The 25130-nt window shown below is 39.8% G+C and overlaps 1 protein-coding gene across 1 annotated transcript in view; it reads left to right on the top strand.

Moving 5' to 3' along the window:
- Window positions 1-25130, top strand: part of NYAP2 (neuronal tyrosine-phosphorylated phosphoinositide-3-kinase adaptor 2) — a 134999-nt gene that overhangs the window by 87065 nt on the left and 22804 nt on the right. Inside the window, exons 4-5 of the mRNA XM_062583140.1 lie at window positions 10190-10402; window positions 18984-19087. Coding sequence (XP_062439124.1) covers window positions 10190-10402; window positions 18984-19087 — 317 coding nt within the window. The remainder of the gene's footprint in view (window positions 1-10189; window positions 10403-18983; window positions 19088-25130) is intronic.

Here is a 25130-nt window from a genome sequence, read left to right as displayed (position 1 = left end):
TTAAGTACGTGGATAACGATAATAGGTTCTGAGTTTTGAGTGCCATTGATTTTTTTTTTCCTGAATAGAGCTTTCTAAACCACAGAAATATCTTAACCTCTAGGCCAAATCCTCAGCAGTAATAAATCACCGCTTCTTATTTGAAATCGGGAGAGCTGCTCCAGTTTGCACTATTGTATTTCTGGCCTCAAGGAAATAAATTTGTCCTTTGTGACTAGAATAGCTGATATTCAAAATGTGTAGTCTGGTCACAAAATGGTGAATTGGAGAATGTCTTTTTGTTTCAAATGGGACTACATAATTCATGGCTGATTCATGGGTACTCAGAAATATGAAAGAGCTGCAAAAAAGGTTTAATCTGGTGGCATTTTCCAGAAACTTAAACATATCTTACCTGTAGTGAAACTGATAAACACAATTTGCAGAAATTCTCTCCGCGGTTTTAGAGAAGGTGGTATCACTGCAGGGTGGCCGGGTACTGCTTCTGTGCACGAGCTCAGGAGGGAAAACAGAAAGGGCAGGAGGAACCTGGCTGCGCGGCTTTAAAGGAAAGGGGTGGTGGGGTTTCCACAAGATGCCCCAGGGACAGGGGCCAGCTCGCCCCACGCTGCTCTCCGAGGGCAGGAGGCTTCGGGAGCAGTGCACTGGCCTCGTGGAAGAGCGGCTGTGGCACCACTTGGACCCCTCTCATGCTTTTAAAGCTCCCACCTTCATGCATCTGGCTTTGACACATAGGCAAGTTTTAGTCCTGTCAGACGGAGCAGTGAGTGTTGGGATTCAACATAGACAGGTTTACACTTTACCCTGGAGAGATTTTGCATGATTGCCTGGTTATCTCCAAACTGGTGTGAATTGGAGCTAATCTGTTGGAAGATGCTACAGAGCCACGTGCTGGAGGACGTGGCCAGCATCAGGCCCCAGCTCGGTCGGTAGCACTTCATAGACGACCCCATGCAAAGCACATCACGTGGCAGCAGTGGGAGCCTAAGCACAGTGCGGACGTGTGAAAAGACATGTTGGTAGCGTTGGAGAGGGGAGGAAGGGAGTCTCTACGTGTGTAAATCAGAGCACTGGCAGGTGCCTGTAGCACGTTGCCAGTGAGTCGGCTCGGCTGGGCTGACGCTGGGGCAGTGGGGTTGGACTGGTGGGTGGGACCATCTGCTGAGCCTGCCTTTGCCTTTGGCTTTGGTGGTGCAGGATCCTTACTCAAGGCAGCTGCCGTGTCTTTTGGACCTTGTCTTTATAACCAAGTACTGGCCCCTTGAAAAACTTTTTTAATAAGTTAAGAGTTGTAGTTTCTTTGAGTTAGGATTCAAGTGCATTTTTGTTCTTTAGATCATGAAAGTGAAACTGTAGACCTCTAATAGGAAGACTTACATTTTTTGTGTTTGTTTTTAAGAAGCAGCGTATTCATAATTCACTTTTAACTATGTTCAACATACTGCATTGAAAGGTATATAGAACTACCACACAAGCGTCTGTTTATTTAAACTAAATTGCAGGGTAGGAGATCACAGTTTTAGTTAGGAAAAATAACCAAAGCCCTCCAAACTGACCAACCACTGTGAAGCCGAGAACTGTGAGATTTAGGAAATTGAAATACCCTGTAAGTTTCAAAGAAAACAGCTTCAACAATTTTTCCCCAAACTACCATGCGGGGGAAAAAAAAACAATTTTACCAGCAAAAATCTGCCCTTTTCTTTTTTCTCCCCAGAAACTGGATTATCTACATCACAGCCAGATGAGCTGCTCCAGATCATTGATAACTCACAGTCTTCCATGCTGGCTTATGATCTGAAACCTAGTTTCATGATCTCCTGAGCTGCTGTCATTGCATCTTCACAAGTGATGTAGTTTAATGAAATGTCTATATGCACTTACAATTTAGCTGCAGAAGCTACATGATTTTAAGAGAATATACAGGGAACTTTGGGGGCAAAGAGAATGAAAGGAGGAACAAGGAGTTCTACAATCCCCAGTGCTTGTGACTACTAGCTCGCTTCTTGATGTTTCATAAAATGTCTTTACCATGCTGATCTGCGTAACAAAGACTGACAATTTCTTAGGCTAAGTGGCTTATATATCCATTTTTAAAAACACAGATTTTTCTGGCATGTCTGATTTGCTTCCTGGCAGGGTGAGCTCAATTCTTAAGCCCGTCATTAAAGGCCCAATCCAAAGGTCCTTGAGGTATAAGATAAGGCCTGCTTCAGTGGATCCCATTATAAATTATGGCAAAAGGACTTCTCTCTTGTATTCGTATGCCCATTCCTCGCAGACCTGCTCTGCAAATCAGGGCATTTATGTACCCAGAATGTAGCAGTGAATAACTTGGAGACTAAGACCAAATAGTAGACTGCATGATACGCTACACATCTTTGTCAGTGTATTATCTACTGTGCCCATAATTTTCGGGTAAAAAACTTCCAATGACCAATGTCAGGACGAATTCAGAGTTCCTTTTTTTTCCATTTATTTGTAGAAGAAAAGGTGTGCAAATGGGACATCTGCTCTAATAATGAAAAGCTGATTTGCTCATTTATTAAAGGAGTCAATAAAGAGAAAAACATTAGTAAAAGTGGCTTTGTAAAGGTAGTTAAAATACAGAAAAAATATACAGGAAGTTTACATTCAGTCCAACTTTCTTTTTTTTTTTTTTTTTTTTTTTTTTGTGCGTGCATGAATATGTGAGGGTTTCTATCTCCAATTTTCACAGCCAATGCATGTTATTCAGTCTCTGCATTTTTCTGACCGACAACAGATTTTCATTTACTATTGAATCTGAATAAAGACTTATGCTTTAGAAAAAATGGAAGTGGTCAAGCAATGAAGAATAAATGCATCCAAACTGCCAGTGTAGTTCAAAGGCTATGTTTCAGTAGAAAACCTGACAGCAAAAAAGGTTGTCAAGTTTAATATAGTCAGCACTTTATATTAAAGACTGACATTTTTGAAGTGAAGCTTCTAAACCTAAGGTCATGGACTTTGTACCATAACATTTTTCTTTAAGTGCCTGGATGTTGCAGCTTCTTTGGCTCACCCATGCCTTCCAATTACCGTTGTACTGCACGAGGACCTCTGCAGTACCCATCAAAGCCATCGCTTCCTCACCAAAACATGAAGACAGTTTGTGTAAGAACCTGAATAATGGAATGGCTGTGTTGTACAAAGAGCAGAGCTTGGCATGACAGAAATTAAGTAAGAGCAGACTCCATGTGAGTTCTTCTTTGCAAAGGGAATGGTAGTAACAGTTGGTCAACCTTTTGTAGCAAGTGTCACTACTTCTGCACTAATTCCCACAGTTTAACTTCATGTCTCATCTGACAGTGTTTTTTATGAGGTTTGAGTTTGGGGTGAGGAAGGCAGTATGCACTAGCATTGAATATGTGTGTCGCTGTAGAATTGGAGTCTGGGTTCAAAAATACCAATGTGAGTGGGAAGAAAGTTCACAGGACTGCCACATTGGGACTTTTCCCCTTGAAAATAGGCATCTTCCCTCTTCTCATACTTAAATCTTATTTTGATGGGAACAGCCATTTAAATGTATAGACCATCTACAGGTATGAAATGTATGTGTACACATTTAGCTGTTTGACTGAAAAGCCAGCCTGGATTAGCAGTAGGACATCTGGGAGCACAGGCTGTTCAAGAGAAACGTTTGTAATTTACCCGTATCAGCTATGCAATAAATTCATGTTAATCAGCCTGGCTGGCTAGCCTAAAATAGTAATTGCTGGAAGGAAAATCCTTGATCTGTTGAAATCAGTGGCAAAATTCCCCATGACTTGTCGGGCTGATGGTTTTGCCTGAGGAAGTGTTTTGGAGCACAGAGGCTTGCGCTGAGCTTCTCCTGAGTGCAGGTCACCTATTCCCAGCACAGCCAGCTCTGAAAGGAGAATAAAAGAAAAATCAGCAATGAATGTCAGAGAAAAAGTGTTCTGCTTAATTATTTAATCATGACTAGTCTGAGGTAAATAATTATTAAGTAAACCCCTTAATAGGATGCCAAAAGAACATCCTTTCCAAGAATGCTATTTGATTTAATGGTAAGAATCCCAGGACACTGCTTTCTAATCGCTTTAGTAATACACCAGTAAAACACTTTGCAAATACTCAAGATGTTGCCTTTTTAGTCAAAGGAACAGGCTGTGCAGTGAACTGAAGCAGAACAGGCATACTTGACAGATCAAGTGCAGTATTGGAGGAAATCTTTAAGAAATGATGATGGCCTCAGTGTAAACAGGGAATATTATATTGTCGTCACTTCTATGATATGAACCAAAATATAACGATTTAAAGTCAAATGGCATTCTTTATCTAAGATTAAAAAAAAAAAAAAGATTTTCATTTTCTTCGGTTATCAATATACAAGAGGACTTCTCTTACTCTATGCCATCAAACAATGTTAAATGTATGTCTTACTAGGCAAGACTTTTAAAACTTCGTCTGACATTGCAAGATTAAATTTATTGAAAATTAAAAAATATTTTTTCAGGCAGACTCAAATACTTAATTCTTATCAAGTATTACCTGTTCCCCTAATAGTTCCTCAGAAATTACTGGTGCTTTCTATGAAATGATCTGTTCACTCAGTATACTTTGCATATGAGAATCTCTTTGTCTCTCTTCATAAAGTTTTGGTACTTTCCTAGATTTCTGTTTTGTGTTTAAGCTGTGGGTTTTTTTTTTCTAATCTTTATTCTAAAGCTTTGTATGACCTTTTGTTATAAATCTATCTCTTCTTTCAGTTAGTTTTCAATTAACTGTTGTGTGGGCTCTGCCTCTTCCTATCTGTTTTTTCTTCTAGGCAGGATTTCCCATGTGTGGCTTTGGAAGAGCCACAGACAGCAGCCAAACCGGGTGCTTTGGGGCAACTTCTTCCCTCCCTTCACCGTCTGCGGCAGGCAGACCTGAGCCTTGCAAGTTGCTAGCAGCCAGACCTGATTTCCACTGCATTTCGTTGAAGGAAAACCCCAAAAATCAGACCTGCCCTACTCACTCACCGTAACGAGTGCTCAGTGAACACTGAGCAGCATTTCAGCCGTATCTCCTTAAATGCTAGACAATTTGTGAGACTCTTTCAGGCTTTCTATTGATTTTGCATGGAACTAGGTCAGCGTTGCTGTTAATTGAACAAGCTGGCTGCTGCAACTCTCACTTAACTGTAAAAAAGGACTATTAAAAATTGATATGCAAAGCAAACTTCTGCTTAATTAGCAATGAGATGAAGTGACAAACCACCATAGTTAATAAAGATGAGGAAATGGCTTTCACTAACAATATAATATACTCTTGCTTTTTGGAAAAAAAATGTCTTGAGTACTGAGCATTATCCTTGTTTCTTGCACGCAGTATTAATAGCCTATTTGTTTTCTTGGAGGACCTGGGGTACATTTATAGCTGCACAGATGAGCCAAACAACTACAGATCAAGAAAGCCATTAAAAAGCAGCTCTGCTTTTGAAATGTGCAGTAAAGGTAAATAAAATATCTCTGATGTGCAGAAAGATGAAACTGTGCTATTTCCTCAAGGGCTTGGTGTTGCTCTCCATGTGCTGTGGGGGAAACTGGTCAGTCTGTCCTGGGTGGACGCGTCATGCTCTGCTGCTGGCAGACCTGTACCATATCATTGCATGTGCGTGCATAGGTTTAATTTTAGACCCTATGAGTAGCACCATTTACTTCCCAAAGTAGGAGAGTTCTGCCTAGAGTGATGTATTATTTATTTAGGTTTAGAACAAACACACATAAAAAGAATAAATGAATAATGCATGGATGATTAGCTTATACATTTCAGCTCACAGCTGAGAAAGATGGTGCAGAACAACCCTCATTTGCAGTTCCTTCAGACAATTGCTTTTCTTTCTTCCCCAGACCCCCAAAACAATAAAAAAAAGTGCTGTTTATCACTTGGAATTACAATAAAAAGCATCAAGGACCTGAGCTCAATTCAGGCTTAAGAACCTAGTGGCAGATTGACCATATATTAGTTTGAATGATAATTTTTCAGGTAAAATGTTTTCCTTAGCTGTATTTTTCATTTTGCTTTGCTCTGAGTTACAGGTTAACCAGGTTTCTTGCTTTCTTCAGCATTTACAAGTCTTCCAGGACCAAAGCTCACGTGCAACTGTGTCTAGTGTGTGTAGCCGTTGAGGGATCTTTCATAAAGAGGAAATGGTACATGACAATTATTTAGAAAATATGTTCTCTCTAAGAGATTTTAATCAGCATGTTTTTCTTGAAACAGAAAAGCCTGGGGTTTAGGTGGAATAAGTGAGGAAAATGCGTGTTTCTGAATATTGAAATACGATGACACCTGGAAGTGCTTGAAACATTTGAATGCGTTAATGGGAGTCCTAACCAATTATATCCATAAATATTTAAAGCAGTGAATTATTTCTGGAAATTTACATTTTTATGCACTACTTTAGCTTACGAATTATTGAACAATAAAGATGCTTTCCATAACAATTTCAGCTTTCAAAATGCAGCACTTGACTGCAAAAAGATTTGCCTGTGGCCATCATATGATTCAGCAAACTCCCAGCCTAACACTGAGCTGCAGTACCTCCTTTAACCCCAAGTTCAGATTTTTAGCAGCATGAGCTATCTTAGGTCTCATCTGTGTTACTGCACTTCTCAAATAAAAATAAAAATTGTGTAGAAACTACTGTTCATTTCAGTAAAATGTATGTGACTGGTTAGAATTCATGTTTTCAGTACGGGATCAAGGTGGATAAAGGGACCATTTAAATCCTTCTAGCCTTTTTACAGGCTTTCCCTGTTTAAAATACACAGTTTGATTTTCGGTTGGTGAGAGGGTTGCCACTGCATAGGTAACCGTGGACAGGAGCTACGTGTATGTCCTGCTTTCTGGAAAAAACAAGGGAAAATGCGAAGCAGTGAATGTGCTTTTGTGAGATTCGACAGTTTGTGCCACGGAGCCCGTTCCGTGGAGCTGGGTTTACAGCAGGCAGTAGCTGACAGTGTAAAAACGTCCAAGTGACTGTGACAGTCACCAAAAGGCTCCAGTAATGCTCTATGGCCTGGGAACGGAGCAGAGAGTTTTTAATCAAGCAAGAACTAGCATGGTGATTTTTTAAATTGAATTTGAGTATTATTCCCTTTTACAGCCATTAATGAACCTGAAATTATTTTAAAATCCCCCACAAATTATTTGAGCAAAAGTGAGGCATTAAAAATAACTTTTTTTTCATTTTTTATGTATTCTAAAGTGAGCAGGAAAATAATATTACAAAAAACTGTATAAAAGGCTAACATGTTTTCTGTGCGTCAGTGTTACTGATAATGATCACCAAATAACAGTGATTTGGGTGCTGTGATGGGTTGCATGACATTATAATCTGTTTCAATCTGCTTTTCATTTTTAGAATATATTACTTTTTAGATAAACTGAGAACTGAAAATGCCCAAGAAAGAATAGTGGAATGCAAATTTATGAAGTCTAGGCAGCCAGCTGAAAACTGATTTTCTACACCTTATAAAGAAACAGACTATAAGCCAAGTTTTTATTTAGTCTGAATATTTCCATCGTTTCCAGCTGTTTGCAGAGAACTGCTACATTTTGATTCTGCTGATAATAAAACTAAGAACACACAAATCATTTCTATCAAGCAGCAAGTACAAATGCTTCTCTGTTAAATAAACTGAAGTGGATAAATCCTTACTGCTCCACACTAAGGGCCGGCTGCCTGCGTGTGTGAGATTTCGAGGGGCGATGTTCAAGTAGCATCAATGGGACTCATACAGAGACGGTTTTCACTCAGGTAATCACAGCATTGCCAGGAGCAGCCAAATGACACGGTAAATTAATTCTATTGAATGATGCATTAAGCTGATGGGGCATTCATAAGGCCAGACTCGGTATTGTTTAAAGCATATTCTATCCTTTTCGATTTCTGCTGGTTTCGCTGGAAAGTGAGAGCTGCAGCCTAGACGGAAGGCCGTACCAGCAGTCATATGTATTATTTCCAAACAATTCTGGAACTTTGTTCATGTCTTCTCTTTCTCCAAATGTATGGCATCTAGAAGAAGTGCATGCTGCTGGTTTAAAGAAACATTTGAGATAGGTTTGCTCGTAACTGTTATGCGAAAAAAGTATAGTAACATTTTCTGACAGATTAATGCTCGGAAGAAACACAAGGCAGAGCATCTTTCTTTATTGATAACTGAAACAGTTCAAATCCAGTTCTGATTTGGCTTCTACATTTCTTTGCATGGCTTTTTGTATTAGCTAGTCCCTCTGAGCAGCTACAGACAGAGCTATGTTACAGACATTTCAGAGCAAAGGCCCCTGAAAGGCAGATGTCATGTTGTGTGGACGCACAGTGTTATTCAGCCTTGTATCCTGCTGGGGTTACCAAACAGGAAAAACAAGCAGTTTGGATTTTCATTGTGGTATCTTTTTGCATACGTTAAAGTAGGTAAGTGACCTAAAAGTTGAAGGAAGTGGTTTGACTTTTGAGGCTCTTTGTCACACAAAATGTTTGCTGAATACTATTTATGCGACTTGCTAAACTGAAACTGTTATATAGATTTCTATTGGAAACTTATCACTGTGAATAATAAAAGAAAGCCTTAGAGATTGGGATATGATGTCATTATCATTAATTTTTTTTTTACCATTAACTGATAGTATTTCTTGAAATATGTTAATGATTGCCTATTGCACTGCATATCCAATTAGACATTATAACATATCTCCTATATAATACTTTCTTGAAGAAACTTCTAAATGATTGTTGTTTCTTATAGACAAGCTCATCTACCGACTAGAATGTCAAAGAACTCAAAATACCACTTTTTATTACATAGACAAGGTCTCTTACATACCGTTTAGATAGCTATTATCACCTGTACCACTGGTTACTGCAGCAAGGGTGAACAACTAGTGGGTTTTTCAGCCACGTACAGATTGATTGGTGTGAAGGTGGCTGTTACTCTGGGACTGTATTATCTGAGTGGCAGCTATTGCTGGACTGTCCCACTTCGTGGTCAGGAGATTAATGAGGACAGGAAAACGTTGCTGAGGCGAATGTTCTGACTCTGGCAGTCCTGCATGCCCTGACCACCACCGTCCTGCTGGACGTGGTGCTCCCTGAGGAGTTGCTGTCATCTCCAGCCTGCCAATGGCTCCTGGCAGTCCTGCCTCCCCTTGGCTCTCCCAAATCTGGGGAATGTCTCTTGCAGCCACAAAAAGACTTTGAGATAGGGCTCAAGGGAAGGTTTCCCATCTGAAAAATTTAAATCCCAAGACTGTTGATACATGCTGGAGTTAAGATAGAGAAGGGGGTTCATTTATAAACTTGGATGACTAAATTGAGAGTGTGAATGGTAATTAGCTGTTATGATTTAAAGTAATTTCTTAATGTTCCTTCTGTATATGTTTTTTCATGTGAATTTTTCACAGCAACAGATCGAAAAGTTTGGGAATGGATTGTTTCTTTGGTGCATTGGTCAACCATCAAGAAATGAAATAAGAGTAGCAGAAAGAAACAGAAAATCACCAGCCATGAAGAAAGCAGGCATCACTGCTTTACTTGAAAAATCATTCACCTGTTCTTTTGAAATTTCTCCTCCTTATATTGCCTCATGGTATTGCTAGTAGAAAGTCATTTTCTGACTTCAAGGATTTTTTCACCAAGTGAAATTTTATCCCCTAGGTTACAGTGCTGGGCACAGCAGAAATATTAACACTGGACAGTTTTGTGGATCTTGTACCTTTTATTAGTGCTTGTGACAACTTACAAATATATTACTTGCACAATATTGCCTTAGGAGAGAGCTTCTTTGGAAAGCACCTGGAGAAAAAATTATTTCCAAAGAAATGACAGCTGAAAAGAATTGAAGTATTTTCCAAAATTGTTACTAAAAGCATAATTTTGTAGCATATCATTTTCAAAAAAAATATATTTTTGTGGCATGTAAAAGTTGTGACAAGAAAGTCACATTGTACCCACCTACTGCATTGTGTCTGTTTTTAGTAATTTGCAAGTGTGTTGAAACCAACATTCAGTGTAGGTTTTAGGAGTAGAAGGTAAAATTGTGATGTAAGTTGCTCTTGCAAGGTTTATGATTGGTTTATACGGAATATTGAGTGAAATATTGTTATATGATACAAATAATTAGCAGGCAGTCTGTAACAATATGTGGTCTTGTGTATTTTGTAGAACCACTGGATGAGCTGAAGATCAGAAGTCACAGCACTGAACCACTACCAAAGCTGGAAAACAAAGAGAGGGGAGGCCATCACGGGACAGCTTCTTCCAGGGAGCCAGTCAAAGCTCAGGAATGGGATGGCACACCAGGGCCGCCAGTTGTATCTAGCAGGCTGGGGAGATCTTCTGTCAGTCCAACCATGCTGGCTGGAAGCAACAGCTCAGGTACGTCCAAGTAGGAGAGCAAGGAGTATCTCCTCAATCTCCTCAGGAGAGCTGAAGGATATCTAAAGATACGCAGGTGAAGACAAACATCTGTATCTTTTAGGCTTCCAAATAACTTAAAAAATCTGCCCATTATGTTCCTGCAGTAATGAGTGTTGTTCTGTCTGCTTGTGCTCCGTATTTGGATAGGGTTGGAATCATGGTAAGTAGTGTAAACATGCCATGCAACTAATGTAACAGAAATAAAGAATTCCCCTGATGCTGAGGGACACTGTGGCAAAGAGTCTCCCTGCCCAGTTGCACCTCAGAAAGAAATTTGCAAATTCAGATGTCACATACACTGACAAAAACACACTGTGCAGAAACAAGACTGTCTTATTGATATGCATAGTGAGTGGACACAGGCAGCCTTTGCTTTATGCTTATGTGCAAAACCCTAGAAAAGTGGCTACAGACTTCAGAAGTCATACAAATTCCTGTATATCCGTTTTATCCATCAAATTGCATATATATAAAATAGCGAATTGCTGTAAATCACTGAAATCTAATGCAGCCTGATTTATAAAATAACTAAGCCAAGCACAATTAATACATGAATATACATCTATGATATGTAAAACTCTGAGATAAGTTTTGAGATTTGACAGGTCACGTGAAAGAGCAACGTCTTGCCTTTTTGATTGTGAAAAATATACACTTCAAAGCCCACTGACATGTATAGCACTGCAGCCTCATGACCAGTCCTCCGTACGAGTAACACCATTAATGGGCTACTCAGACAAGAAGGTGTTCCTGTAAAGGGGTCTGTTGGAGCAGTCGGTGGCAGAGATTAGTCTTTTACAGTGCTGAGCTAGCAGAGCTACAAGCCCCTCACCCAGAACATTGCTTCCCTGCACAGTAACGGACCGCTCATTTTACTTGCATTGCTGGAAATGACACCAGAAACTCAGTATAGAATTTGAACAGACTTTACTCATGATCCTTTGCTGCAATCTTTTACTCTGGGGTTCTTGGTATAGCCCTCCCCCCCCCCCATCCGGTCCTGCCTGGTGCCTGGGGCAGCGAAAGTGACTTTTAAGCAAATCTCGTGATTTTAACCACAGATTGTTTGAGTGTTAATACCTTCTGTGTACTTGTGTGTTCTCATAAAGTGTTCTAGTAAGTAGGCATTTGCCAGACAGCTGTAAAAGCCTACAGCTTTGTTAAAAATTCTCTTCCAAGTACTTTAAATACACTAATGAGACCTTGCTCTAAGTGCTACAGTCATCTGTGCTAATGCCAATAGAAACGGGGGGTTAAAGGTACCATATCAGAATAATAGGACATTAGATGCTAAGGCCAAGGGGGTGTACCAGCCCCTTCCGTTCTGCCAGATTAACAGTACTGGACAGAACGGAAGGGAAATGAGTAGTGGGGAGTGAATTCTTAGCAAAATGCATTACTTCTGTCCAACTTTTCTGCGTGTTTTATTTTAAAGGCTTGGTTGATCTCCAAAAGCAGACAAAACATGTTGGCCACAGTGTTTATTTGGCACCAGGAGACTGTAATAGCTGTTGAATCATGCCTTGATTTAGTTGACTGTGCCTTTGTCTTACATAGCTAGGATTTTCAAAGACTCTCATGGAAAGAAAAATTACAGAAATATTTTATGGCCTGAATTTAGACTCCTTTTTTTTATGATGAAAAACTGTGAGCTGATTATGATTTTCCTTTCCCCATAGTTTTTATGACATTTCATCTGATGAATATTGCCTCTCATCTGCCACAAATATTTTTCCCCTGTGTCTCTAACTGTTGCCTGAGCAACATGTTTTGCCTTTAGTCGGTGGGGCATTGCATTCAAAATGCTATACACACTTCTCATCAGTGAACTTGTACGTGAAAACTATAAGAGTTTATTCTTTGCAAATAAATTAGAATTGTAACAGAATGCAACAACAAAGATGTAATCTGTATGGATCCAAATATTTTGGGGAGTCAAGGAGATACAGTTATTCTGTGCTAGCAATTTGGGACTTAAATTTGCCACATGGCCAAATAAAACCAGGGCAGGGCAGTCCCTATTATAGTGATTTGTTGTTGTTCTCTTTCCAGCATCATAGGTAACAGAGAAAAGACCTATGTTTGTGTGGACATGTCCTTGAAAAAACACAGCTAGCTCCTACTTTGCAATGGGTCCTGGTCACTGTTGGGATGCAATTAGGTCACTGCTGGGACAGTTTGAAGGAACAGCATTGAATTATTCTGGTGGAAAATGGAAAGGATCTGAAAGGACTTTTCATGCATGTGTTCAGTGGGCAACCTTGCTGAGACACAGATTAAACAGGAATTAGAGTTCAAGTGAATATGTGAGTGAGAAGTGATTTTACGTGGGTTCTCCAGATCTCTGCACCTGCAAGGATGATCAGAGGGGAAAAGAACCATCTCCAGTCGAGAACTTGAACTTGAACTTGTTCATTTTGTTCAAGTGAGCCTGGCTTGTCAGATGCACAGGGACGCCACTAGCCCTAATGACCGACTGATCTGTCACGTAATTCTTTAAGGCCACTTTCTGTCTCTTGGCATCTTGTTGTTTCTTATGGAAAGTGGTGTTGGTGTTATTGGGGCATGCTGGCTGTTCAAAAGCTCGCTGCAATTGTAGTGAAAAGGCAAAGGATCACTATGAAACAGAAGGTTGGGATAGCTTAATAGCAGGAGCTTCGAAGAGTATTTTCTGGAATGTTGCCTTTCTTTTTCTTTTTCTTTTTCCTTTTCTTTTTCTTTTTCCTTTTCTTTTTCCCTTTCTTTTTCTTTTTCCTTTTCCTTTTCCTTTTCTTTTTCTTTTTCTTAACTGCAACCATGAAGTGTTTTGCATTGCCACCTGCTGCTAGAGACAAGCACTGCACTGCCTTTTAAATCAGAATCACAGAATGATTGAGGTTGGAAGGGACCTCTGGAGATAATCTAGTCCTACTCAAGTTGTGTCCTATTTTTAAATCACCATCAGCTTGTCACTCAGCCAACCCATTTAGTATTCAGGTTGAAAATGTAGCAGAGAGTTGGGAAGGGAGTAACTGCCATTCCTTCATTGGAACTGGTGGTGAAGATTGTGGTGGAATTGCAAACATAATGAAGAGTAAAGTACAAGCTGTCTGGGAATGCAGCGTGCTTGTGAAGGCTGAGGTGCAAGGTGCATTCATCTGCACAAGAAGGGAGTAGTGGCAAAAAGTAGCAATCTACTCCAGCTGGGCCACTTCCCCCAAAGACTGAGTATTCCCATTAACCCTGTATTCTCCCCTCAAAGGCAGTGTTAAGGTATCACTGTGCTGCTAAATCCTCAGGGCATCTTCAAATGAAGGTGACTTAATGCTGGAGGTAGAAGTAGCCCTCTGAACAAGGTCCAGTCACCAAGACGTGATGGTTCTGGAGCTTGCTTACACTGGTCATGTTCTCAGGACACAAGTGCTCCTAGCAGTGCCTGTCGTCTGAAATAAAATAACTAGTACTGGGGGCTGCACACTGTGGGGCGGAAGGTACCAGCAGGGCAGGTGGAGAGCATGTGTACGCTCTCCAGTGTGTGGAGCGTCGTTATCTCAGAGCCTGGTGGTTAAAGAGCACGCTGCTCTCCACACCGGTGGCTTTGCTGTCATTTAGAATGATGCAATTGCCAAATTGTCCATTTGGTCTAGAGCCCTGAGACCGACAGTATCCCATGCCAGAAGCTTCAGAGGAAAATAATAAGTTTAAGGGGGAAAAAAAAACACTACCAGCAGGATTTGTTTATTCCTTACTTCATTGCCTCGGTTGTTGTCATAGACCTGAAACAGCAGTTCAGAATAAACCTTGATTTAAAACACCCTCCGCCTAACGTAGGGTTTTTTCTCATTATCTCGCTTGGGTTTGAGTTTTGCTAAGCTTTTGGCCTTTTGATTTCTGCTACACTGAGTTCCAGAGTTTTTAGTGTTCCATTTTTGAAAATAGTTCAGCTTACATTAATTAAGTTTAACTGAGCAGCTTCTGCAGGTGAAGCTCAAAAACATTTTTAAGTGGCAAAGTATTATTACACACTTTCTTCTAGCTTAAGATTTCATATTTCAAGTTACGTTACAGCTCACTCGTCCTTTTTAGGACACCAATATGGCTAAGCCAATATGAAGTTATTAGATGTGATTAATTTTTCCAGTATGCATGTTTCCTTTTTTTTTTCCTTTTTCTTTTTTTGCATGTGATTACTCCATAGCCTGTCACGTCGCCTTGTTTAATTCAAAATGTGCTTCTTGGCAGCTGTAGCAAATAAGCAATATTTTTCTTTTCATGTGCGAAGAAGAGACTGTGACAGGATAAGAAGCTTCTCCAATGTAAGTGACAAGCAGAGTATTTTTTTTGAATTAAGACAGAATAGGCAGAAAGAAGTCCTCCTTGGATAAATAAAAGAACTCTTCCAGTTAAGATCCAAAAATAAAAATCATGCAGAGCTGTTGTATTTTTAAAGAATATAGGAAACCATATCACAATGGTATAAAACTGATGAAAAATATTTCCAAAAAATCATGTCTCATCGCAGCATTTTACTTTAAAAGAATCCATAGACACCCCAAACCTCCCTGCAACCAACCAACCTCAAACATCTTTACTTAAGATTAGGTAACACACTTGAAAAATATGGGTGCTTAACTGCATAATTAGGTACTCTGTTTTAGGTAATCATATTTGTAATTGTATAATTCTGTGTTCGGCATTTTCTCCTAAAGTTCTCATCATTAATGTTGTCCTTGGGGCTTTTCCTTTATGTCCACCTGTGATCCTGTTAGCATGAGCCGGACTCACCTCACACCTGGAAGTCCATTAATACAAGTCCCATTTTAGCTGACCACATTTGCAGGTTTACTTTAGGGACTGATGGCAGAGGTGGCTGGGGCTCCGACCACTAGGACTGCTGAGAGACTCGCTGGTGCTCTGGGGCATGTAACAGGAGACAGATACCTTGCTGAGCAGTATTCTCTGCTAGCATTACTCTGCATCTGGTCCTGATTCCTGGAGGAGGTTCAAGCCCTTACTGAGCCCCATGTTTTTCAAAACATGGCACAGTGTGAGGGATCTGTCATTTGAAGCTGTGCAAAACAGCAGTGCAAAAGTTTATCAGTTAAATGTAGCAACTGAATCTTACGAACGTATTCATGCTTGACATAACTAGTTAAAACATACAGCAGCAGCAGCTCTGCAGCTGCCCAAAGCAATCGGCTGAATTCAAGCCTCATGATGCCCATCAATTGCAACGGGCATCTCTAATGGCTACTCAAGTGCTCTGCATCCTCTGGCCCCTGTCCAGTAAAGCACTTAGACATATGCCTATGTGTTCTCTAGCTTAGCAGTAGGCTGTTAGCCCTTGTCAGCATTTGAGTGGCTTACAGCAATATCAAAAAACTCCTGGTTGTGGATTCAGACTGGGTCTTCTATTTGGAGGGGAGCCCTTGGTACCCTCTCCCCAGCAATTTTTATTAAGAACCAGGGGACACATCCACACAGTAAAGCAAAGCACACTCAATAGATGTGGTGCTAAGCTAACTTCATCGGTATGGGTCTAAATGTATTTTAACTTGTATTATCGTGGACCTTTAGCAAACAGATTGTCCTGAGAGGACAAATATCTATAGAGCCTTCCTCATGTTCTTACTGGGCTGACTGGCAAAACTCTCGTGCTCCACACCACACATCACTGTCACAGAGGAGACTACTCAAGAAGTCCCGAAACTACTCATTTCAGATGTTAATAGTGAACTAGCTCATATTGTCCACATGATACTTTCACTAGAAACCATCCCTTGTTTCTCTTATTTCTTTTTAGACAGCCTAAAGCAGAAGTTATTATTTCAAGTGATCGTTGTACTCAAAATGCAGTCAGCTTCAGAACCGTGAATAAAGTTTACACAATTCAAAAACAACATGCTGCAGAATACAGAGCAATGAGTTGGGCATCACTTATGTGGGGGACTATTTAGGGACTTTTTTTTTCCACAGTAGTGTACAGTATGAAGCTGTTACTCACAGCACAAATTGCAGTAAAATGGAGTATTTATTCGGTTTAAAAATATTCCCACTGAAGCCAATGGAATGGGTCTTAAAAAAAAAAACAGCATTTCCCTTTTAGTGTATAATGCAATCTCAAACTTTAAAAAGCTAGAGGGAGCCTTGTCTGGAATCTTTCTTGGTAAAGATCACCGTGGAAATTGCAGTAGTTCTCTTAATACTGTAAAATATATTACAGGGAGATAAAGAAGGAACTAATACTTCATCCGAGTGTGATAGATTTTATTTCTTTGATGCTAGATGAAAGGACTGTCTTTGGCAAGGAAATGGTAATCTCTTGTTGTTGCACATATATCCAAATTGGAAATTATGACACTTTTCTCTACTTTCCCAAAGCAAAGAAAACAACTCCAAAGGAATGGCAAACAACTCCCTGGGAGTTTTTGACATACTGGGTGTCAGATTTTGCTTATCATAGCAAAAACTCTGTGTTTCTACTTAACAGTAGGGGAAAACAACGAAAAAAACCCCACAATTTTTGCCCTCACTGAAACCACAGCAAAATTTCACGAGGGATCAGACATGAGGTCCATTATTGTATCTCTATTACTGAAGGAAACAATCAGAAGTCTGGCGCACAGTCTGTGTGAAATCAGAACAAAAACAAACCTAACAAAACCTTCAGAATAACTGCCCAAGTCCCCCCAAAAATCAAAACAACAGATTATGTACATAATGTAAGGGTAAGGGAGGGAGTCAGTCTGTTCTTTTCTTCATGCTTATTGCCATGTTGGTTCATGTTATATTCGCCGACTGACTGGGGATGAGTGAATTGAATAATGCATTTGTCAAACAGCATAAATATTTTTTCTGTTTAGCCAGCTGGATGTTAACCAGCCTATTAATATTTAGTTGATGAATATTCACCCATACAGATGATTTCATTGGTCTGAGTTCTCCAGCTTAAGTGAACAGCTCTTCTCCATACCCACCTGAATTCTGCAATATCTTAGGAAAATAAGCAGTTAAGGTGACAACGAGGAAGTCAGGGAGGTGGAAGGAATGTTCTTCATCATGCTGCTGGTGGAGGGTGTAAGGTGCCCACTGTCTTGAAATTTCCAAGAGGTGCCGGATGACCTTTGGGAAGTGCCAGAGATGGACAATCTTATTCCTCTTGAACAATGGACCAACCAGTGGCTAGCAAAGGTACTAGAGATCCCATGAGGGGGAGAGATTTTGTATGAAGCAAATAGAGACAAAGCAGCACTGTTAGGCATGAGAAACTGCGTTTCAGAGACACACAGGCAAAAAAGATATATGAGAAAATGTGTGCTTCAAAGGCAAATTTTCTAAACCAGGATTGCAGGGGGCATATGTCCTTCCTCTCTTCTTGAAAAGAGGAGACTGAATAGGAGATACTCTTTCAACCTGTCATAAGGAAGCACGGTATTATTATTAGTTGTTATTCAGATTAAAGCTGAAAGATGACATCCCATCTATCACTGGGGGACTACTATTGTACAAACTGTATCTGCCCGGTGTGATAGTCCTTGGTTTCAGTGTTTATACACTAAATAGAAAAGAGAAGTGCAGGGTCGAGAGGAAAACTCATAAAACATGAGCAGGATGAACATGTTCATCCAAGCTAAAAGTCTTGGATTGAGAAGAGGTATTTCCTCTGTCATAAACAGGAAGTGTCGTAGGACAAGTGTTTGGCAGAAACAGGTAGACCTTTTCTCAGGAAAAGAGTTTCTTCTAAGCCAGATGTGGGATGTCACATACTGTACGGCAGTATGCTTGTGTCAGCATAGTTCAGACACACCAACCTTCTTCCAGGATTGCTGAGCTTCTTATTTAGAAGACTAAATAGCTATGCACTTTCTGTGCAGTTCTACTCTGGAATTGAATTTTCTCTTTTAATTCAAAGCCACCTCCACTTCTATTGCTTCTATTTTGGGGAACTAAATTCAGAATTCGACACTGTTGAAGTTCATATTTGTATTCTTTCTTCCCTACTTTCTGTCTGATTGCAATTCAATGCCATTAATATCAGATTTCCCAGTGATCTTTGTGACCTTCCAAATCTCTGAGCAGCACAGTATCCTCACCGTTTGTATACATTTTCTTCCTTTTTTCTCTTTTTCATGCCTTCCCTCAGCGCAATCACCCTTTGGGCTACCGTCTCCTTCTTCCTCAGCTCTGGGGTGGAGAGATGAAACCACAAGCCTCTGTAACTCCCTTAGTCACTGCCATATTTAATGAGGAGTAGAAGAAGGCACTGGGGAGGAGCAAGAAAGTTTCCTTGACATGCCTCCTGCCTGCCTCCTGTTTTATGCTCTATAAATCAGATCCAGAGATACCTCCAGGGAAGAAGGAGGCTGGAATGTGGGATAGGTTCTGTCCTAATCCCCATTCTTCTGATGCCAGCTTCTTTTCATCATGCAGCCCAAGACCACCTAGAAACTTAGCCTGGGTTCTCAATTTCAAAGGGATCCAGGGTCCACCATGTTTCAGCTTACTGCAGCACTAACCAGCTTCTAGTTCACTCATGTTTTTCTTCTCTCTTCCTTCCTAGAGCCTAAAACAAGTTGTAGATTAGGTCGGTCTGCGTCCACTTCAGGTGTGCCTCCTCCATCTGTTACTCCGCTCAGGCAAGCCAGTGATCTTCAGCCGAGCCAGGTACCATCGTTAGCCAATCGTGAATGACTTCATGTGCTGCAACATGCCAAATGTTTCTCACCTCTGTGTCTGTCATTTGTTACAGTAAAAGATTATTTTTGGTTTTTGTCTTTATTTTCTGTGTGTGTGTGTGTGCATTTGTGTGTGCACATCTCTCATTGGTAATGAAATTCCCCTGGCCACAGGCAGGAGAATTTTCTTTGCTCTTAATTCCTATATCCTTTTCTGTCTTCATTCTGTAATAGAAATGTAGTAAAGCTGTATTGTATGAATTGGCTGTTTTTTTTTTTTTTATTATTTTTTCATGTTTTGTGTACTTTTTTACTGTCTTTAAAATTTATCAAACTTTGATAAATTTAATCTATGTTTCAGTGTAGATTTCTTTTAAATGTCTTGTCTAAAGCACTTGCACCAATGTTTGTCAATGACTTGTACATACCTTTGAATTTTGCCCAATTGTACTATAATATTTGTGCCAGTCTTACCTTTGTTTTGAGCTCGGTGCATGATTGTATTACACTGTGATTTATCACTGTCCTGAAAATTGCTCTTATAGCAAGTTACTTTGTTTAGTTAAGGCAGCTGGACTCTCTTCAACCACAGACCGTGTAATGCTTACATGTCTATTGAATACTCTGCTGTAGTTACGTTTATTGTATGTTGTTAGGAATCAAAAACCAAATTGAAAAGGTAAAATCTCCTTGTATCTTAAACAAAGATACTTTTCCTTTCTTTCCATCAAGAACCAAAATGCCACGCAGACTCTTGAGAAAGAAATGTAAGTGTTTGGGTTTGGCAGGTTTCTCCAACAGAGAGAAAGAAATGCAAAAGAAATAAAGACATGGGAAACCTATACTTACCTTTATTTTTTATGCTAATGCTGAAATTGTATCATTTTGCTGCACAGATGTGTATTATTAGTTTGACAGAACTAACTGCTGAGAATAGCAATTGAGAGAGAAGATTTCACTTAAACGTGATGTGAATGCCTTCTATCAAGCTCAAAGCATTCCAGTTTTGTATTGTTTGCGCGTGCATGTATGGGCCTACACATCACTGTGTGTATGTGTGTGGCTATACATATACACAGAGCCATAAACATATATGTATAGATGTGTACATACATATATGTATATAAACGTGCACCAATACATACCCCCATACACATATACACACACCCTTACTTAGAAGGTGAATTTTTGATTGGCTTTCAAGGAATCAGTCCCTCATAAGCCCACTGAATTTCAGTGAGATTTGAGGAGAAAATTCCCTAGGACAGCTTTCTAAGTAAGCCCATACTTTATTTTGTTGTAGCTTGGGGAGTTTCATCAGGAAGTTCTTGGCCAAAGCAGAGGCTAGAGGAGTAATGTCAATTTACTCAACCCAGAGAGCCAACTACTTGTTAGGAAGGTTGTATATGGATACCCTGGTCCTTACAGGTTAAAATTCTTTAACATGCCAAATGGAAGCTATTCCACTACTTTTGAGTCCTGCTGGAAACAACGTCTAAATGAATCTTGCACATTACTAAAATATATTTTGCATCAGAAAATCAAACCCGTAATGGTGACTCACAATGACAGCCTGTTTAAATACAGTATCAAGTGTTCCTTCATCTAAGGAAGAAATTAGGGCAATTGTGCTTTCGAATGCCCCAGTGTTCATGTAATATGTGATTTTTTTGATTAAATAAGTCTTACAGCAGGCATGATGCTTTGCTTCTTAGTGGCAAAGGCATCTTGGGAGTTTTGAAGGGGTTTTAGTCTCTCAGCTTATATTAAGAAATAAACAATAAGCCTTGAAAGCAGAAACTGGTGTGATAGGAGAGATAATGAGCCTCTTAGAAGCTGCAGCCAGGGTTCACTGAAACTGTGAAGGAAAAAATCCACCTCACTTAATAGAGAAGAAAGGAACAAAGACAAAAAGGGGAGTTTTCAAGTGACTGTAGAGGGTATTCTTGTTAATTTAGTAGTGTATGATATGGACTTGAGTTCATGAAAAACAGAAAAAATTGGTAGAAGCTTCCATGTAAGTCTTCCCCTTAAGCTGTCAATCTATTGTTGTCAATTTGTTAAGTTGTCGTTTATTATGATGGCATAATTTTTCAAATTTTCAAAAAAAATCAGATTTTTCAAAACTAGGATGATTCCAGTTGAATGGCAAAAGTCTCAATGTCTCTGTGGCAGATACAGACTTTACTTAGATTCTTTTCTTTATTCACCTACCTTTTCTATTTATCTTAATGTGCAAATAATCTATGGCAGGTAAAATGTGTTGGGAAATGGCTGAGATGTTAGCCCATTCTGAGTCTGATAGATTGCAGCATAGAGGCTATTTATTTTTGTATACTGTGGCTATTACAGAGTGTTGATACTGGTTTCCTTAACCACATCATAATCCACAAAGTTAGATTTCCAAAAGATTAAGAGGACACTTTTTGTGTGAGATGAACACAACGGACTCCGACAGAGGGACACAAGATAGAGCAGTAGATCAGGAAAAGTATGTATTATCAGTTTTCTCAAATCTTCACAGATCCCAAACTGATTTTTTTTCAAAACATTTAAGCTGCTTGGGAAGAACTCAGATTTGCAACTGAGTTCTCCAAGGCCCATCATTTTTAATACAAAACGATTTGTGTGAATGCTTACTAATTAAAAATAAGTCTGAACTAAGGAAATCCACATTTTAATCCTGATCAAATATTGGCTAATTGTATAACTATTAACTCCTCTATATCTTATTTTCACATTTGTTTATTGGTAAAGCAATTGTGAGGATTAACTAGTTAATATTCATGGCTATTAATATTTTTATGATGTATAGATGCTGAGAGTTATAATGATTGCTTTTAAATTAAAAAAAAAGATTCTTTTCTACAAGCAGGGATGAATTATGCAACTGGTCTCTGATGGAGAACTTTGTAAATTATGTAGTTTACAGGTGGCCAGGAATTACAGACACGCTGACCCAGAAGTAGAGCACGCTATTCTAAACTTAGTTTTGGTAAATGGTGAGGGCACTTTGAAAGAGCTGGTCATAAGAAGTAGCCCTGGATTAAGCATGAATTGACACAATTTAAATTGAGAGGTAAATAAAAGTTATCTTAGAACTGAAGTTGTTGACTGTACAAGGACAAAGTTTAAGAAATCAAGGAAGTAGCAAAGGAATTCAGCTGGAGAGCTTGGAACTGTAATATGACACTAGTGTGGAATTTTTTTGAGCTACCAAAGTGGCAAATAGCTTTTATATCCTAAAGATGGGAGTGTAACTAGCAGGGAAGTGTTGTAGATACCATACAAGGGGACCTTGAAAAGGTTCTCCAAAGTCAGAAGGGAGCTTACAGGGAATGGAAAGGTATTGTAGAAAGTAGAGAGAGTTATATTCTAGAGATCTAGAAAGGTGTGGGTAGAACGAGAAATAGAGGAGGTCCATCGAGTTTGGCCTTTCAAAGGAAGTGAAAAAAAGTACCAGTCTTTCGTGGCCGTTCAAGCAGAGAGAGAACAGCAGAAGGAGCTAGCGCCACTACGCAAGGATTACGAAGTAGAAACCGAACACAGCCTCCGAACTCCTCAGAAGGAGACGGTGTCCCATATTGCTAGGGGCCGTGCGAGCGCGTGGGAGTCCTGCAGCAGGCACCGTGGGGTGTCTCGCTGCCGTGCTGCCGAGCGCGCACGTGGCAAGGGACCCTGGTAGTGACAACACTGTCCGCCTGCGCAAAGCGAGCAGGGTTGGGGTTCACAAATACCACCGCAGTACACCGATGTTCTCCTGCCTCCTGCGATTCTCCTGGTCTGCATCTCAGGATAACGAAGGATTACATAGTAGTGATGGACTCAGAAATCTGTGTCCTCTACAACATACAGGTGCACTAAGCGTGTCTTTTTCTAGCACAAAAGGATAAAATGCTTCAAGCAACCTGCCCTGTCAAAGTCCCTCTGCTGGTTAGGAGAGCATTTCACATCCTTATTTTTACTGTACAAAAAATATCATCTCTAGATTTGCCAGGCTTCTCCTAAGCAGTCTGTAGCACACACAATATCTACTGATTTCCATTTTAAAAAAAGGAGCCTGTGTAACTATCTCTGTATTTTTTGGTGCAAATGAGTTTTGCAAAGTGATGTTTGTTTTCATTAAGATGTAGACAACTATTGGAAAATTACTTGTAATAAGCTGTATAGATTATAACAGTACATCATTATGCAGTACAACAGTGCATGTTTATAAAGAATATCCATTATCTAAAGGAAAATGCACCCTTTGAAAGTGAAACTCCTGGTAGCTGCAATGAATTATTTCAGCTTTTCTGCAAAGCAGAGCCTATTTGCAGTCGTATTTCCACAAAACTGTACCTTATCTGCAAATGTGCAGCTTCTTGTTGTGCTGGCAGTTAGTTACTTGCTTTTCACTGGGAAGCCCGCAATGTCATTCCTTTATTGTGTCTCCTTGAGGGATACTTGCTTCGTCTCTGGAAGGTTTGCATGCCTCAGAAGGTCTGGTGCCTTCCTGTGGGGAGGACTGGGCAGTGTTATCTATCTCCAGTTTAAATAAGGAAAAAAGTTTTAAAGTTTACAGGGATGATTAAAGAAGAATCCAAAAGCCATGGTAAGATTAGAAGGAATAATTCAGATGAGGGAATAAAAATCCATGGACAGCTATGAATTAGGAAGCTTCAAATTGCATTTATAACAGGAATGAGGAGAAAGCTAGAAGATATATCAGAATCAACACTAAACATTTTGTGGCTTTTTTTCCTTTGAAAAGCACAGGTCTGTTCATTACTTACCTGGTTATCTGTTGTATTGTTGTCCCCCTGAGCCTACAGCAAGCTGAGATCACATTTTTCTTCCCTCATAGAACCGCATCAGTGAGTACAGCACAAAAGGCATGTTATAAAGACAGGCCCAGGTGATGGACAGGCTAGCCACTGTTTCTACAATTGAGAGAGTTGTCATTTAGTTTATGATTATCTTAATACAGTATAGCAAAGGGGAAAAGCCCCCATTCACAGAATGAACTTGACCATTTATTTATTGTCTTGCATCAAATGAAGCGAATCCATCAATAATTTATTTGGATATATATCTTTGATGGGCAAGAATTTTAAATATAATTTGGATCCTTAAATTCATATTTTGGCAGCTAAAGAATAAAAGAGGCTCTTTAAAAAAGGCTGAGTGTATTCTTTAGCCTAGACTTGTCCTACCTCCCTCTGAGATGTCTAAATTAGAAGTATAATGCAGGTGTGCCTGTGGATTGTGTGGAGAGGTGCCTGCAGAGGTGATGCAGCATATCTAAAACTGCAGTCACCCTGCAGAGCTGCCTGGCTGATACTTTGGATAATTTGGAAGTTTATGCTCCTAATTTAGCACTTCTGCTGGTGCCTAAAGCTAGCTGGGGTCATTCCCAGTCTGTGTGTATTAGAGGCTTTTGAACTTTTATCATCAAAGAGAAAATAATCCTTAAAATTTGCCTTGTTTTGTAGTATAAATTTATACCTATTCAGACTCAGTCTGCAGGTGCTGAGTGTTACGGAGAAGCTCAGCAGTACAATCAGATCTGTAGCTGTCTTTGAAATGCCACTCGTCTTGATCGGGCTCGCTGGCAGAGCCTAGAGGAGAGCAGGAGCTTGTGGTGGCTGTGGGAAGTGCAGACTGGCACTTATTTCTGGTGTTTGAACCCACTAATGAAACTATTTTAAGGAAATGGAAATCCAAGAAATTTACAGAGTCCTAAAATCAGGATTTTTCCAGCATCATTTTCTACTATGTGTGTATTAAAGTATGTAGTGAAGCTGAAAGTAGCGTTCTACTTTAAATGTGTAATTGGGAGAGATATTTGAAGGTTGCTCTTCATTGGGAACATGAGAAAATGTCCCCTTGATTGTTTGTGTCTGTACCAGAGAAATCCTGGAAGAAAATGCACTTTACCTTTTGAAAGACTACTAAAAACTAGGAAAAGCCATATTTTTTCAACAACGGGCACCCAAGGCAAGGCTCCCCCTAGGCAGGCTGGTGCGGTGTTCCTGGGCAGCACAGCAGGC

Source organism: Rhea pennata, chromosome 9 (assembly GCF_028389875.1).
Source record: "Rhea pennata isolate bPtePen1 chromosome 9, bPtePen1.pri, whole genome shotgun sequence".
NCBI classification, from domain to species: Eukaryota; Metazoa; Chordata; class Aves; order Rheiformes; family Rheidae; genus Rhea; species Rhea pennata.
The sequence above is the reverse complement of the archived record's forward strand: the minus strand, read 5'-3'. Positions and strand labels throughout refer to the sequence as shown.